At 37.3% G+C, this 18,521-nt stretch overlaps 1 protein-coding gene across 1 annotated transcript in view; it reads right to left on the reverse strand.

The window, feature by feature from the left end:
- The window catches only part of LOC118011685 (thrombospondin type-1 domain-containing protein 7B-like), a 156,908-nt gene extending 139,810 nt beyond the window's left edge, over nt 1-17,098 (reverse strand). Inside the window, exon 1 of the mRNA XM_035006542.1 lies at nt 17,023-17,098. Within this exon, the coding sequence (XP_034862433.1) occupies nt 17,023-17,098 (76 nt within the window). The remainder of the gene's footprint in view (nt 1-17,022) is intronic.
- Nucleotides 17,099-18,521: the final 1,423 nt, after the last annotated feature.

Below are 18,521 nucleotides of genomic sequence, written 5' to 3' on the forward strand. Positions count from 1 at the left end.
TTTATATATAAAAAGTGTAAGAAAGCAGAGCTGGGTCTCCCAGACTTCGGTCCTGGTCACAAGATGCCCTATTATTCCACCAGAAGCCAGCAAGGCAGACCTTCATTTGTGTTGATTTAGAAGGTGGCATTTCAACCTGGGAATAGCTGAATGGAAACTTTTAATAATGGTAACAAGAAGGGGAAATCCATATTTCCTAAGGCAACACGAATCTCTAAAAACAACATCACAAACTCCAAAACTTAAAGCTCTAAGAGTCAAGGGCGCCTGGGTGGCTCAGTTGGTTAAGCGACTGCCTTCGGCTCAGGTCATGATCCTGGAGTCCCTGGATTGAGTCCCGGAGCCCGCTTCTCCCTCTGACCCTCCCCCCTCTCATGTGCTCTCTCTTATTCTCTCTCTCTCATATAAATAAATAAAATCTTTAAAAAAAAAAAAAAGTTCTAGGAGTCAAAAAAAAAAAACAAAAGAAAAAGGCGGGGGGGGGATATGTGGTATTTATTTTAAAGAGCCAGGAAAGAACTATTTGTCTCTAAAATAAATATGCACACCATCCTGTTTTTAAAGGAAGGGATATTGAAGGCCTCGCTATACGTGATATCCTTGTTAGCATATGCTACTTTAAATGTGCAAATCATTTTAGACTGAACAAGTTAATTCAACTTCAAAGGAAGGCTCATGGGATTCACCAGGTCCCTAAGTAGTGATAGGAACGACACTGCATAATAATTTTTAAAATGCAGAATAGCTCATTCTTTTGTATGAGAATCTGCTTTATCCATTTTTGAAGTAAAACAAAAATTACAAACCAAAACCTTTGCATTGCAAAGCTAGATGAAAGCTCCTTCCTCCCAGGCCTATGCAGACATTGCAAGTCCTACATTGCATAGCTAGCTCTTCACTATGTCAAGGCCAACATTATAAATTAGTAGCTTTCAACCTGCTTAAACCAACAGGGTCCAACACAGTCCCAATTCAGAAGCACTGGGTCAGAATTGGGAAGGGGGTAGGTAGCAGAGAGTACAGTAAAGATTTACATCTTTAAAAATCTTTATAATTAGCAGGTTGGGGAGTCCTTGCTCCAAGTAATTTATGATCATTTTGAAAACCAATTGACAAAATACAATTATTTTTAAAAAACCATTAAGCTGATAATCTATTACATGAATTGGGTAAATTTCTTGGCGATTGAGCTTCTGTAAAATAAAAGGACTATCCAATATTTCTCACCTTTGTTATATTCTATCCTGCCTAAGGAGCATCTGTAAACATCTTTTTCCTAATGGCCCCTCCCTCCCCAAGGTATTTTCATACCACAAATATACTGTATATATGTGTATGCCTTATATATAAAAAGTGTAAGATTTTTTTCATCCCATGAACCAATTTTTGTTCCTTTGGGGGCAATATCATCCTCCACTGGGAATGAATGGAGTAGAACACATACTGAACTTAAATTGTGTGCTGAGCAACTTACAAGTATATTCTGATTTAATTAGCAAAAGTTTCTGTGAAGTACTACTAATATCTGCAGTTACCAGTGAGACAACTGAAGTTTTAAAAGTCTGCCCAAGCTTCAGTAATAAGTAAATGCAGAGGCAGGACTTGAACCTAGCCGGTGTGATTCTAGTTTACCCTCTTTATCACCATGTTAGACTCTTCCAGCTGAAGGCTCTAAAATTAATGGATTCATCACATATTTCCATGGCTCCTGGCTAGAATCTTTTTTTTTATTTGACTACAGTGCTTCTCAATACCTGTTTCTTTTTCTTGAAGAAGGAATCTATATGCTGATATTTTCATTGCAATAGCAAGAGACAATTCCATTAACCAATAAGATATGCTATTTTCTGATGCATTCACAGAATAGACAATTTAATACAGCTGACACACTGTATAATTTTATGAATATTTTACCTAAATACTAATCATATTATTAAAAAGTTGTCTTAAGGAGCGTCTGGATGGCTCAGTCGTTAAGCATCTGCCTTCGGCTCAGGTCATGATCCCAGGGTCCTGGGATCAAGCCCCGCATCGGGTTCCCTGCTCAGCGGGGAGCCCGCTTCTCCCTCTCCCACTCCCCCTGCTTGTGTTCCCTCTCTCACTGTGTCTCTCTCTGTCAAATAAATAAATAAAATTTAAAAAGAAAAGTTGTCTTAAGAAGTTGCATACTATATTTTTTTACATTTATATACATCATCAGAACAAAATAGGCTATAAGATCAAAAGGACAGTGGTTTATATTTTAAAGTATTATAATTGTCTTCTATGAAGTCTTAATTTGCAAGAGAAAGCATTGAAAAATAATGAGGATAATTATTTGATTTAAAAACACAGTTAGTTGATTCTATATTAAAAGCAGCATGGATGCGTTTCTAGCTTACTAGACGCAAATAATTCTGAAAGTGTTATTACCTATTTTCTGATTCTGAAAGTGTTATTACCTATTTTTAAAAGACTAGGTGAGTTGAATTGTTCAAAATAAAATAGATTTTTACAACATAAAAAGAGATATAGTTGCATGCAATAATCATTTTGTTTTTTTTAACATTTATATTTTCTTAATTCAGGTGCTCTAACAAATAGTTTTGTTCAACCCAATGAAGCTCGAAGGTAAGATACATTTATTATGACTAATATTATTTTGGAGGTGGGGAACCCTGAAAGAATAGTAGTGGTTGTTTAGAAAATTTTTAGACCTTGGGTAGCTCGAAATCCTGAATGTAGCGAACTCAACACAAAAGTTAGGGAGCCTTCAGGGGCTCTCTACGGGAGATTACACAGAATCATGAACCATCTCACCTGAGGACCAGCACCCCTATCCAGAACCATCTTGCTTCAAATCTGACTCAACAGAATCCAAACAGGACATATGCTCCTAATACCATCATTTCTGCTCTCTGACAGATTACCTGTCCTGAGAACAAAGACAAGACCACATCTTGTAGGTCACCAGCAAAAACCAATTTTGTTCTCTCTACTTAAACTGATGGCCAACTATTCATATAAGACATGTCTCATCTAGAGTTATTTTCTTCTCTTATATTTGTAATGATCAAAAACATTATAAGAGAGAATGCTACATTTTTAAAGAAGAGAAACCTCTCATTTTTTTTTTTCCTGAATTGGTACTCATGGTCTGAGGAAGTTTTATGTCAAAGGGTAACCAGCCAGATCCTAAAGAAAATGGTAGCCTACTTGGAATATCCCTTCCTTTTAGAGATATGCTCCCTCATGGAATCTAGGAATGGAAAAGATTCTTAATGATATCTTATACAATATCCTATTTATACAAATGAGAAAATCAAGGCCTAAAGCAGTTATATGACTTGTTCAAGACCAACAGGTAGTGTAAGTATCAACTTAGAATCCCCTGTCCTGATATTTAGTTGATTCATTTACGCTGCCTCTAGTTAAAAATTAAAAAATAAAAATAAAAAATCCTTAATTAACCTTATCATATCCCATTCACATTTACACTTTATATACATTTAAGCCATGTTTTTTTCTTTTTTTAAAAGCTTTTATTTATTTTTATTAGAGAGAGAGCACGCATGAGCCAGGGGAGGGGCATAGAAGCAGACTCCCCACTAAGCAGGGAGCCTGACATGGGACTTGATCCCAGGACCCTGAGATCATGACCTGAGCCAAAGGCAGATGCTTAACCAACTGAGCCACCCAGGTGCCCCAGGGATATTTTATTCTGCAGATGACATTCTTCTCTATGAAATGGGTATTTCTTCTCCTTCTCAATTAGATGGCAAAAACCCAGTTATTAGAACTGGATCACTTACTTCTTACCTGGGAATCATTATTAGCAAGTTTTCAGCTAGTCCAGTTCCTATCACCAAGAAAAACATATACAGCACTTTTTTTTTTCCAATAAGCAGTGTGAAGAAACATTCCACCTATGATGAAAGGCTGTGTAGACATTAAATAATAATACATGAATTGAGTTAAATCCCCACAGTAATACAGATTCTACAAGAACATCTGCTGTTCTGCTCACCGCTGCAATTCCAACCCATCACTCACAGCCAGGTAGTGGGCATCCAAGAAATACTAAATAAATACATCAACAAATTAATGTGCTTATGTGAGTTTCAATTCTAACCCAGATGTTAAATAAAAAAAGAAGTTTGGTAGCAAATATTTGGTGAACATTTGATAGGGTATGAGGATACTCAGAGAACCCTGATATATACAGGGTTCTACATAGCGTTGGACAGGTTGAACCTGCAAAAGATCACCTTGCCAGAGGGCAGGCAGGGGCTGAACAGTCTGTGCTCCTCTTGCAAATTACACCCTCTGGTTCATGCCCAGAAGCATATCTTTTTCCAATACCTCCACCCAGAGGGGGAGACTTTTTGTAATTCACAGAACAATGCAGTTTATGCCGCCTACAATTCGTATACAATCTTCCTTTTTTTTTTTTTTTTTTAGAGAGAGAGAGACAGGGGGTGGAAGGGGCAGAGGGAGAGGGAGAGAGAATCTTAAGCCCAGAGATTTTTTTTTTTTTTAACCTGAGAGATACATATTTTAAAAAGAAAAAAATTCAGGTGACTGATCAAGAAATATCCCACACCAATGAAAACACAGTAGATGGAAAAACTAATCAGTAATAGATTCTTAGGGTCTGAGACTAGCCACTACAGTTTACTAGAAATAAGACACTGAGACACAGAGTGACAAGTGGCCAGTGGAGCTCCGAGTGAGGTTAATAGAGGTATGCATTGAAGGTCAGAATGTTAAATTTATTTGTTAATGATTCCAAAGTCCAAAAATTTAAATAGAAGCAGTGTGAAAGTGTCCACAATAAGTGACTTTCCCTTTGTAACCTCTTAGCAATATGCAGTGTAATTTTAAAAGGAAAGACTATATTCTTCACAAAAGGAAATATTCTGGAAGCAGAAAAGACCTACTTAACACAAATCACTGTCAAATAAGACATGCCAACTGAGCTGAAATTGCAATAAAGTGGCAAACTTCTAACCGCCCCCCTTCCCACCCCACTGCCTGTTTCTTCAAGGCAAAGCAGCTATTATTAACACCCAACCCTTTTTCTAAGCACTGCTACAAAGCCCCAGAGAAGAGAGAATAATCCTGTATCTTGGTGAGTCTACCATTTGATCAGCTGAATTAGATTTACACTAATGAAAACTAGGGATTATTATCAAATAGGTATGAATTAGGGCATTCATGTGCCTAGAGTCAATTGTACATGACACAGGTATTCCCAGGAGAAAAAAGATCAGGAGAGAAATTCTGAAAAAACATGGGATGTCCTGCGCATAATCACAAAGTTGTTCCATAAGCCCTTCTTTTTTTCCTTTTTTTTCCCTTTTTTTTCCTTCCTTCCTTCCTTCCTCCCTCCCTCCCTCCCTTCTTCCCTCTGTCTCTTTCTTTTTTGTGTATGGTTTACACACAATGTTATATTAGTTTCAGGCATACAGCATAGTGATTCAACAACTCTCTATGCTATGCTATGTTCACAAGTATAGCTACGATCTGTTGGTGTCTCATTTTTTAAGATCCCAGGCCCACGCAGCATCCTCTTGCTGCCTTTTGGCCAACATATACACATTGGGGTGGGGGGGGAACACAGGCCTGGGTTTCTCAATGCCCTGAAGTTACTATTCTTTCTACTCCATATTAAATTTCTATTCTTATCATGTAACTGATCCCATTTTGTATTTTATAACCTGACATTCGAGGACATCAAAGGGAAAAAATTCTTATATAATGAAATTGTTTCAATATATTGTACACCTGAAACTAAGATAATGCTGTATGTTAACTAACTGGAATTAAAATGAAAACTTAAAAAAATGAAATTGCTCTTTTAAATAAAAATGCAAAAATCCAAATGATAATCATTGAAAAATATTCCTTCTGGTACTATATCCATGGGACCACAAATTGAATCTAGCAGCACATTAAAACATTGAAAGAATTAAGAAATTAAAAGAGCAAGATTTTTTCTTCCCTAAAAATGCAGGGATGGCTCAATATTGGGGTATTTGTAAATAAAATTTAATGCATGGATAGATGGAGAAAGAAACTCAAAAGCTCATCTCAGGTTGCCTGGGTGGCTCAATTGGTTGAGTGTCTGACTCTTGGTTTTGGCTCAGGTCCTGATCTCATGGGTTGTGGGATGAATCCCCAAGTCACGCTCAGTGGGGAGTCGACTTGGAGATTCTCTCCCTCTGCCCCTCCCCCCAATAAATAAATAAATCTTTAAATAAAAATGCTCATCTCATTGTGTGTGTGTATGTGCATGTGTGTGTATAACAATATACGGTATAATATGGTGTAACATGTGATATAATATATAAATATCTATTTGTATGTAAATTCCACAACCATTAATAATCAAATACCCAAATCCCTAAAACAAAGAAACAAACTTAATAAATGCCATCTAACATAAATCACAACTCGATCACATTTAGAATGAAAAACTCTACATATTTAAGTCATAAACAAGGCAAGGATACCAGCTAACATTTTATGACCTACTATTGTACTAGATTTCCTAGCCAGTGCATTACAATTTAAAAAGACATAAAAGTTATAACTGTTAAATGAGAAAAGATAAATGTTACATTTTTAAAACTTTTTTTTAAAATTTTGAGTATAGTTGATACACAGTATTACATTAGTTTCAGGTGTACAACACACTGATTCAACAACTTTATACAATATGCTATGCTCACCACAAGTGTAGCCACCAAATGTCACCATACATTATACAGTACTGTTATAATATCATTGACTATATTCCCTATGCTGTGCCTTTTATTCTTGTGATTTATTCATCCCATAACTGGAAGCCTGTATGCCCCACTCCCCTTTACCAAATTTGCCCATCCCCCTATTACCCTCCCCTCTGGCAACCACCAGTTTGTTCTCTATACTTATAGGTCTCATTCTACTTTTTGTTTATTCATTTGTTTTTTTTTTAGAGTCCATATGGGGGTGAAATCATATGGTATTTGTCTTTTTCTCTCTGACTTATTTCAATTAGCATTATACCCTCTGGTTCCACTGATGTTTTCTCAAATTGCAAGATCTCATTCTTTTTTATGGCTGAGTAATACTCCATTGTGTTATCTTTTTTATCCACTCATCTACTAATGGACACTTAGGTTGCTTCTGTATCTTGGCTATTGGAAATAATGTTGTCATAAACACAGGAGTACATAGATATTCTCAAATTACCATTTTTATTCTCTTTGGGTAAATATCCAATAGTGGAATTATTAGATCATATGGTATTTCTATCTTTAATTTTCTGAGGAACCTCCATACTGTTTTCCACAGTGGCTACACCAATTTACATTTCCCACCAACAGTGTATGAGTGTTCCTTTTTCTACATATTCGATCCAGTATTTGTTATTTCATGTCTTTTTGACTTTAGACATTCTGACAGGTGTAAAGTAATATCTCTTTGTGGTTTGATTTGCATTTTCCTGATGATTAGTGATGTTGAGCATCTTTTCATGGATCTGTGGACCATTTGCATGTCTTTTTTGGAAATATGTCTATTCAGGTTCTCTGCCCATTTTTTAAAATCAGATTGCTTGTTTTGTTTGTTTGTATGTTTTGTTTTGTTTTGGTGTTGAACTGTGTAAGTTCTTTATATGTTTTAAATATTAATCCCTTCTGAAATATATTGTTGTCAAATATCTTTTGCCAATCAGTAGGTTGCCTTATTGTTTTGTGGATGGTTTCTGTCTTCATGTAAAAACTTTTAATTTTCATGTGATCCTAAAAGTTTATTTTTTCTTTTACTTACCTTGCCTTAGGATACACAACTAAAAAATATTTCTACAGCCAATGTCAGAGAAATTACTGCTTGGGTTCTCTGCTAGAATTTTTATGGTTTTAGGTCTCACATTTAGGACTTTTATACAGTTTGAGCAGTTTGAGTTCATTTTTGTGTGTGGTGTTAAAAAGTGGTCCAGTTTCATTTTCTTTACATGTAGCTATCCAGTTTTCCTAGCACCATTTATTGAAGAGACTGTCTTTTCTCCATTGCATATTCTTGCCTCCTTTGTCAAAGATTAATTGACCATATAATTGTGGGTTTATTTCTGGCTGTCTTTTCTATTCCATTGATCTATGTGTCTATGGACACATGAAATGAATGAAATGAATGAAAACTTTCATTACCACAGTTTTATAGTATATCTTGGTATCTCCAGCTTTGTTTTTCTTTTCTCAAGAATGCATCGGCTATTCAGCAACTTTGTGGTCCCATACAAATTTTAGTATTATTTGTTCTAGTTCTAGTTCTAATGAAAAATGTTGTTGGTATTTTGATAGGGATTGCATTGAATTTGTAGATCGTGTTGGGTAGTATGGACATTTTAACAATATTAATTCCAATCCAGGAGCATGGGATATCTTTACATTTGTTTGTGTCATCTTCAATTTCTTTCATCAGGGTTTTATAGTTTTCAAAGTATGGATCTTTCACCTCCTTAGTTAAGTTTATTCTAAGGTATTTTATTCTTTTTTGTGCAATCATAAGTGGGATTGTTTTCTTAATTACTCCTTCCACTACTTCGCTATTAGTGCATAGAGATGCAACCAATTTCTATGTATTAATTTTATATTCTGCAACTTTACTGAATTCTTTTACTTCTATTTTTTTTTCTTTTGGTAGAGTTGTTAGGATTTTCTATGTAAGTATCATGTCATCTGCAAGTACTGACAGTTTAATGTCTTCTTTACCAATATGGATGCCTCCTATTTCTCTTTCTTATCTGATTGCTGTGGCAAGGTCTTCCACGACTATGTTAAATAAGTGGTGAGAGTAGACATCTTTGTCATGTTCCTGATCTTAGAGGAAACGCTCTCAGTTTTCCACCATTGAGTGTGATGTTAGCTGTGGGTTTTTTGTACATGGCCTTTGCTATGTTAAGGTATGCTCCCTCTAAACCCATTCTTTTGAGAATTTTTATTATGAATGGAGGTTGAATTTTGTCAAATGTTTGTCTGCATCTATTGAGATGATCATGTAGTTTTTATCATTCTTCTTGTTAATATGGGGTATCACATTGATTCATTTGCAAATATTGAACCATCTTTGCATCCCAGGAATAAATCCCCACCTGACTGTGGTGAGTAATACTTTTAATGTACTGTTGAATTCAGTTTGGTGATATTTTGTTGAGGATTTTTGCATTTATGTCTATTGGGATATTGGCCTGTAGTTTCTTTTCTGTAGTGTTTTTGTCTGTCTTGGAATCAGAGTAATACAGGCTTCATGGAATATATTTGCAAGTTTCCCTTCCTTTCCTATTTTTTGAATAGTTTGAGGAGAGTAAGTGTTAACTTTTCCTTAAATGTTTGGTAGAATTCACCTGTGAATCCATCTGGTCCTGGGCATTTGTTTTTAGAAGTTTTTGATTACCAGTTCAGTTCTGTTTCTAGTAATTGGTCTGTTTAGATTTTCTATTACTTCCTGATTTAGTGTTGGAAGATTATATGTTTCTAGGAATTTATTCATTTCTTCTAAAGTGTCCAAATTGTTGGCATATAATTTTTGTAGCATTCTTTTATAACCCCTTGTATTTCTGTGGTGTCAGTTGTTACTTCTTCGCTTTCATTTCTAATTTTATTTATTAGAGTCCTTTCTTTCTTTTTTTTTTTTTTTCTTGATGAGTCTGGTGAAAGATTTAACAATTATCTTTTTCTTTTCAAAGAACCAGCTCCTGGTTTCACTGACTATTTCAATTGGTTTTTTTGGGTGGGGAGAGGGTTGGGTTTTTTGTTTTTTGTTTTTGTTTTTTTTTTCAGTGTTTATGTCATTTATTTCTGCTCTGATCTTTATTATTCCCTTCCTCTTATTCACCTTCAGCTTTGTTTGTTCTTATTGTTCTAGGTCCTTTAGGTGTATGGTTCGATTGTCTATTTGAGCTTTTTCTTATTTCTTGAGATAGGCCTGTATCACTAAATACTTCCCCTTTAGAACTGCCTTGGCTGCATCCCAAATAATTTGGACAACTTTGTTTTCATTTTCATTTCTCTCAGGTATTTTTTAAATTTCTTCATTGATTGTTTTTTGATTGATTTCTAGTTTCATACTGCTTTGGCCAGAAAAAATGCATGTTATGATTTTAATCTTCTTTTGAGAATTGTTTTATGGCCCAACATGTGATCTATTCTGGAGAATGTTTCATGTGCACTTGAATAAAAGTGTATTCTGTTGTCTTCGGATGGAATATTTTGTATATATCTGTTATGTTTATCTGGTCTAATGTCATTCAAAGACACTGTTTCCTTATTGATTTTCTGCCCGGATGATATATCCATTGATGTAAGTGGGCTGTTAAAGTCCTCTACTATTGTGCATTACCATAAATTTTTTTCTTTATGTCTGTTGATATTTGTTTAATGTATTTAGCTGCTCCAATCTTGGATGCATAGATATTTACAATTGACATATCTTCTTGTTGGATTGATCCCTTTATCACTATGTAATGCTCTTCTTTGTCTCCTGTTACAGTCTTGTTTAAAATGCTGTTTCGTGGTTTGTCTTCCTCTCTGATTTTGTCTTATTTTATTTTTTCCCCTCCCATAAGAGATTCTTTTTTTTTTTTTTAAAGATTTTATTTATTTATTTGACAGAGAGAGACACAGCGAGAGAGGGAACACAAGCAGGGGGAGTGGGAGAGGGAGAAACAGGCTTCCCGCAGAGCAGGGAGCCCAATGTGGGACTCGATCCCAGGACCCTGGGATCATGACCTGAGCTGAAGGCAGTCGCTTAACCAACTGAGCCACCCAGGCGCTCTAAGAGATTCTTAACTATAGGAAACAAACTGAGGGTTGCTGGAGGGGAGGTAGGTGGAGCAATGGGGTAACTGGGTGATGGACATTAAGGTGATGGACATGATGTAATGAGCACTGGGTGTTATATACAACTGAAGAATCATTGAACCCTACCTCTGAAACTAATAATACACTATATGTTAATTAATTGAATTTAAATTAAATTTAATTTAAAAAATAAAATAAAAGCATTTTGTCTGAGTATTGCTACCCCAACTTTTTTGTTTGTGTGTTTTTGTTTGTTTTTTTATATATATTGCAAATGTTTCTCCATCCCTTCTCTTTCAGTCTGCATGTCTCCTTAGGTCCAAGGTGAACTCTCTTGTAGGCAGCATATATAAGGATCTTGTTTTTTTTTATCCATTCTGCCACCCTATGTCTTTTTATTGGAGCACTTAATCCATTTACATTTAAAGTAATTATTGATAGGTATGCATTTATTGCCATGTTGTTGATGTTTTCTGGCTGTTTTTGTAGTTTTCTGTCCCCTTCTTCTCTTGCTCTTTTTCTTTGTAATTAACGAGTTTTTGTAGTGTTATGTTTGTATTTTTTCTCTTTATTTTTTGTTATCTATTATAGGTGTTTGGTTTGTGGTTGCTATTAAGTTTATATACAACATCTTAAGTGTATAGCAGTCTATATTAAGTTAATGTGATTTAAGGTTCAAATACACTCTTAAAAAAAAAAAGAAAGAAAGACTTCTCTCTCCCTCTCTCTCTCTCTCTCACTCATTACTCCATGTTTTATGCATATGCTGTCATATTTTACAACTTTTTAGTCATAATTTACTTACATCTAATGATGGCCATTTCTTTTCCACTTAAAGAAGGCTCTTTAACATTTCGTGTAAGACCAATTTAGTGGTGATAAACTCTTTAACTTTTGTTTGTCTGGGAAACTTTTTATGTCTCCTTAAAATATGAATGATAGTGTTGCTGGGTAGCATACTCTTTGTAGGTTTGTTCCTTTCATTACTGAGTCTCTTCTGGCCTGCAAAGTTTCTGCTGAAAAAGCAGCTGATAGATTTATGGAGTTTCCCTTGTAGGCAGCTCTTTGCTTCTTTCTTGTTGCTTTAAAATTGTGTTTATCTTGGGGTGCCTGGGTGGCTCAGTCGGTTATGTGTCTACCTCCACCTCAGGGGATGATCTCAGGGTCCTGGGATCCAGCCCCACATTGGGCTCCCTGCTCAGCCGGGAGCCTGCTTCTCCCTCTGCTCCTACCCCCACTCATGCCCTTTATCAAATAATTAAATAAAATCTTTTAAAAAAAATGTCTATCTTTAACCTTTGACATTTAACTATTGTGTGTCATGGCATGGACCTTCTTCAGTTCATCTTGTTTGGTATTCTCTGTGCTTATTGAACCTGGATATCTATATCCTTCCCCAGGTTAGGGAAGTTTTCAGCTATTATTTCTTCAAGTAAGTTTTCTGCCCCATTCTTTCTCTCCCTTCTGAGACCCCTATAATATGAATGTTTTTTTGCTTGATGTTGTCCAAGAGATCTCTTAACTTATCCCCATTTCTTAAATTCTTTTGTCTTTTTGTCATTCAGCTTGAGTGCTTCCCATTACCCTGTTTTTCAGGTCACTGATCTATTCTTCTGTATCATCCAATCTACTGTTATTTCCCTCTAGTTTTTGTTTGTTTTTTAATTTCAGTTATTCTGCTCTTCAACTCTGATTGTTTTCTGTTTTTTGTTTTTTGTTTTTTACCATCTCTTTATTAATGGTCTTACTGAGTTCTTCCCCTGTTGTCTGTAGCCTGGTGAGCAGCTTTATGACCATTACTTCAAATTCTTTATCAGGCATATTTCTTATCTCCATTTCATTTAGTTCTTTTTTGGGAAGTTTTACGATTTTCTTTCTTTTGGAGTACATTTTTCTGTCTTTCCATTTTTCTTGGCTTTCTTTGTTTCTATGAATTAGGTGAAACAGCTACTTCTCCTAAACTTGAAGGAATGGTTTTGTGTATGGTCATTTCCTATGTAAACTGTGTGTGCTTGCTGACTTTTGCTATCTGGCGGAGTTATGGCTGGCAAGGACTGGAAGTCCTGGGGCTCTCCATGCAGTAGGCACCCTAGCAAGATAGCTAAAGCTGAAGTGGGCACAGATGGGTGTGGTCCTTGGACACTCCATGGAGTGAGTGCCATGGCAAGACAGTTAAGGCTAAAGTGGAAGCAAGTTGACATGTCCTGAGGCTCTACACGCAGAGGGCACCTTGACAGGATAGCTAAAGCTAAAGTGTGTATTATCTGGGGTGTCTGAGGCTTTCTGTGCAGAGTGTCCTGGCAGGGTGGCTCAAGCTGAGTCAGGGTGCAGGCTGGGAGGTCCTAGGGCTTTCCACACAGTGATGGCCTCACAAGACAGATAAAACTCAAGTGTGTGCAAGATGGGGTATTCTACTTGAGTGAACACATGAAGGTTCTACATGCTGTGAGCACACTAGCAGGACACCCGAAGCTGAAATGGGTGCTCACTGTGGTGTCCTGGGTGCTTGGTGCAGGGGATGCCCTGTAGGGTGGCTGCAGCTGAGGCAGTATATGGGCTGGGAGGTGACTGGGCTCTCTGCGCAGAGTATTTTTTGGGAGGATAACTGAAACTAAAGTGGGTGCAAGCCAACACACGTAGGGCTCAATGCAGAGGACACCTTAGCAAGATAGCTAAAGTGGGTATAAAATAGGCTGTTCCAGGACTCTCTGCACAGAGGGTGCCTGGTGTCAAGATAAGGTATAGGTCAGGGAGTCCTGGGGTGCTCTGCACAGTGCAAGCCCTGGCAGGACAACTAAAGCTACAGAGGGTGTGGGCTGCTGTGGTCCCTGGGCTCTGTGCAAAATGTGCCCTGAAGCCGAAGTAGTTGCAGGCCAGGTTGTCCTAGGTCTTTCCACACTGAGGGTGACTTAGAGGGATGGCTGAAGCTCACTTGGGTATAAGCCATGGTGTTCCAAGGTGCTTGGTGCAGGGGATGACTTGGTGGGGTGGCTGGAACCAATGCAAGCAAGGACCAGGTGTTCCTGAAGCTCTCTGTCCAAGGAGCACTCAGGCAGGGCAAACGGATCTAAGGTAGACATCAGCTGGGAGATTCTGGAGCACTGTGCACCAGGAGGGCCTATCAGGCCATCTGAAGCCAAAGTGATGTGGGTCTGAAGTGTTTTGGGGTGTTTGGCACCTGTGTCACCTTGGCACCAAGGCTGGAGCTGTAGTGGGTGCTAACCAGGGGTGTCCCACTGTGCACTGCCCTGTAGCTACACTGGTGGATGCCTGGACATGGTATGGGCTAAGGTCCTGGGAATCAAGGAGGTGGCAGGTGAGTTAGGGTGTCCAGACTGAGCACTGGTCTGCACTTTCAAGGCAGAGGAAGAGTGTAGATTATGTCTGTCAGCATCTCCCATCCAAAGAGAGTTCCAGCAGCAACCCCACTGTTTGGAAGAGTACTAGGGCTGGCTCTTTTATATTCCAGTTGGTCTTTTAAACCTTGGCTTTTTTTCTGTGTCCAAAGACAGACAAATCTGCTCATGGTCCTTTGGTACTATCCCTTCCCTCTGCAATTCACAGCGTTGGGGTTGGGGGGGTCCCCTTCGTTACCCCATCTCTGTCTCTCTTGCTATTCCTATTTGCCATTCTCATTATCTTTTATTGTACAGAAACTGTTCAGCTGGTCCTCTGTTCTTCTTCAGGAGGAATTGCTCTATAAATAGATGCCATTCTATGTGTTCTGTGGAAGAGGTGAGTTCAGGGTTTTCCTACGTCACCATTTTGGACTGGAACCTCAACTACTACTATTTATGTATGTCTATTGCTAGTTTATTTAAGAACATCAAATAAAAACTAAGAATTTATAAGACAGTACAATAAATAAGGTTTTAGGTATTGTCTTTAATTTCTCAGTCTTCCCTTATGTTTATTATTTTTAAGTTATCTACTACATTTTGTAACAATTTTTTTCTCTGTTTAAAAATATTGTTGGTGTCTTGATGATGACAGCTTTGTAATAGAGCTGGAAGTCCGGAATTGTGATGCCGCCAGCTTTGCTTTTCTTTTTCAACATTCCTCTGGCTATGCGGGGTCTTTTCTGGTTCCATACAAATTTTAGGATTATTTGTTCCATTTCTTTGAAAAAAGTGGATGGTATTTTGATGGGGATTGCATTGAATGTGTAGATTGCTCTAGGTAGCATTGACATCTTCACAATATTTGTTCTTCCAATCCATGAGCATGGAACATTTTTCCATTTCTTTGTGTCTTCCTCAATTTCTTTCATGAGTATTTTATAGTTTTCTGAGTACACACAGCAGTCAGAATGGCTAAAATTAACAAGTCAGGAAACGACAGATGTTGGCGGGGATGCGGAGAAAGGGGAACACTCCTACACTGTTGGTGGGAATGCAAGCTGGTGCAGCCACTCTGGAAAACAGTATGGAGGTTCCTCAAAAAGTTGAAAATAGAGCTACCATATGATCCAGCAATTGCACTACTGGGTATTTACCCCAAAGATACAAAAGTAGGGATCCGAAGGGGTACGTGCACCCCGATGTTTATAGCAGCAATGTCCACTATAGCCAAACTGTGGAAAGAGTCAAGATGTCCATCGACAGATGAATGGATAAAGAAGATGTGGTATATATATACAATGGAATATTATGCAGCCTTCAAAAGGAATGAGATCTTGCCATTTGCAATGACGTGGATGGAACTGGAGGGTATTATGTTGAGCGAAATAAGTCAAACAGAGAAAGACATGTATCATATGATCTCACTGATATGAGGAATTCTTAATCGCAGGAAACAAACTGAGGGTTGCTGGAGTGGGGGGTGGGGTGGGAGGGATGGGGTAACTGGGTGATAGACACTGGGGAGGGTATGTGCTCTGGTAAGTGCTGTGAATTATGCAAGACTGTTGAATCTCAGATCTGTACCTCTAAAACAAATAATGCAATATACGTTAAGAAAAAAAAAAAAAGAAGAAGAAGGTAGCAGGAGGGGAAGAATGAAGGGGGGAAATTGGAGGGGTAGACGATCCATGAGAGACGATGGACTCTGAAAAACAAACTGAGGGTTCTAGAGGGGAGGGGGGTGGGAGGATGGGTTAGCCTGGTGGTGGGTATTGAGGAGGGTACATTCTGCATGGAGCACTGGGTGTTATGCACAAACAATGAATCATGGAACACTACATCTAAAACTAATGATGTAATGTATGGGGATTAACATAAGAATAAAAAAATAAAAAATAAAAAATATATATATTGTTGGTGTATTATCTATCCAAGTATGGAGTGACATATGTAAAAACAAAAGATAAAAACAAAAAACTCTATGGAGAAAGTTTCTGGTAATCATTTAAACAAACCTAGAGCTCTATCTATGTCATCTTCTCTATTAAAATTTGTGTTCACTATATCCACTATCCAAATGCCTAGCAGCTGAGGGTGATGATAAAGAACATGAAACATAAGTGGGAGGCTGTAACAGTGAGTATCATGGCTAGAACAGGGAGATTAGACTGTCCCAGGGGAAAAGTATTTTACCACTGATATTGTTAAGAACTGTAGGCACATGGTGATAATTTTTTTACTCTTTTTATTTTGAAGTAATTATAGATTCAGAGAAAATTATAAAAAATGTGCTTGAAGGTCCTGTGTACTTTTGTCACACTTCCCCCATGGTACCTTATTGTACATTAGAGTACAATATCAAAACCAGGAAATGGATATTGGTACACTACACAATGCTTATTCAAAGTTCATCAGCTTCACATACATTCATTTATTTGTGTTTGTGTTTGTTTGTGTGAGTGATTCCATGCAATTTTTCTCCTATGTAGATTTGTGTGACCAGAAACACAATCATGACGTAGAACTGTTCCATATCACCATGAGGCTCTCTAGTGCTATCCCCATTATAGCCACACCCACCCCTCACAACACCAATTAACCTGGCAGCAACTAATCTGTTCTTTATTTTTTCTAATTGGTCTTATTATTGCTTATAAATTCTCTATAGACAATGTACCCCTTATTGTCCGAAGCAGCCTTACCCTTGCATTGCCCTGCCCTTCATTCACCACTGGCCTGCGATAACACCCATTGAAATCTGACATCTCATCTCACTTGACTAAATCCCAAATGTTTGCTTGGGCAGCAACTCTCTGCAACCTCTGCCCTGGTCCCCAGGTAGGCCTCTGACTCACCTCCTGCTGTCTCTCCTGCCTCACACTCCTCTATATAAAAACCTCTTTGCTGCATCAGGGAACATTCTAAGCACATGGCTGCCCTTGGTCTTTGCACCTTTTCTTCTGCCTGGAATATTCTTTTTCCAGAGAATTAGTCTCACTCTCCTCTTTTACCAAGCCTCTGCTCAAATACCACCTCTGGCAAAAGAATTTTTCTGACTTTCCTATTTAAAGTAATACACACTCTCAGCTGTCTCTTCATTATTATCTTGGTTTGTAGCCCGCTTTACTTTTCTTCATTGCACCTATCACCCCCCAATATGTGTTTTTTTTTTTTTTTTTGTCAAGTTATACATTATCTCTCTTCCCATCAGAATATAAATACCACAGGAAGGACTATGGAGGCTTTCTTTAAGGCTGTATTCCAAGTGTCTAAAACAGTTCTTAGCATATAAATACATAGTACATATACCATATATTACTACCATATAGTAAATATTTGGTGAATAAATTCTCACTGGTGATCATGGAAATAAAATTTAAACAAGGAGACTATGATTCTCTCTTGCCCAGTCGGCAGGAATATGAAGTGCTGGCAAAATATGAAGAAACTGGCAAGCTTGGACATTGTTAATGAAATTTGAAATGGCACAGCATTTTGGGGAAGGAATTTTGGCAGTTTCTATCAAATGTGAAATGCCCAAATCCAACAATTCTACTTCTAGGAATCTTATTAAAATATTGACAGTTGACATTTGAACAAAGCTAGATGTATAGCTGAATTTTCTCAGCATTACTTGAGGACAGATGGATGTTCTCAACACTATTTGTTTTAAAAAAACAAAGTTCTAAATGCCCTTCTAATGGAAAATGATTAAATTAACTAAGATCACCCAACCATGGACACTATGCAATGCTATAATGGGGGACCTCTCTATATATACTATCATGGAAAAATCAAGTGACCAAAGGCAAGTTATAGAAAATTATGTCAGGTATGATTTCTTTTTTGTAATAAGAAAAAATATATATGTATATATATATATATGAATGCACATTTAGGTGTGTGTGTGTGTGTATGTGTGTGTGTGCTGTATATACACAAAGCTAGACCAGGAAATACTCATACCAGTTAATTTATGCCATCCCTGAGATTACTGGGGTAGGCTTGAGGGAAATATTTTAACTTTTTGTACCATATATTCTCTACCTAACTTTTCAGAATAATAAATTTATTTTATAAGTAAAATGTTATAAGAAAAAGTAAAAATTAAATGCAATCTAGTCTCATTAAACTAGTTCAGTATCCTTGATATATAATGTCATAAGGTATTTGGCATAATGTATTATCCTTTCACTGAGGATGCTTTTATTTAAAAAAAGTTCTTAAGCCAAAGGAATAAATTGCTAACGGTAGAATTTCAGCTAGGATATTTCTACTATGGAGGGCTTCCTAGAGCATCTCAGAGTGGATAATGAATACAAATGCAATGTCTGCATCAATCAAAGGACAGACT

This window comes from Mirounga leonina, unplaced genomic scaffold (genome assembly GCF_011800145.1).
Source record: "Mirounga leonina isolate KUSES-001 unplaced genomic scaffold, KU_Mleo_1.0 Mir_151, whole genome shotgun sequence".
Classification (NCBI taxonomy): Eukaryota; Metazoa; Chordata; class Mammalia; order Carnivora; family Phocidae; genus Mirounga; species Mirounga leonina.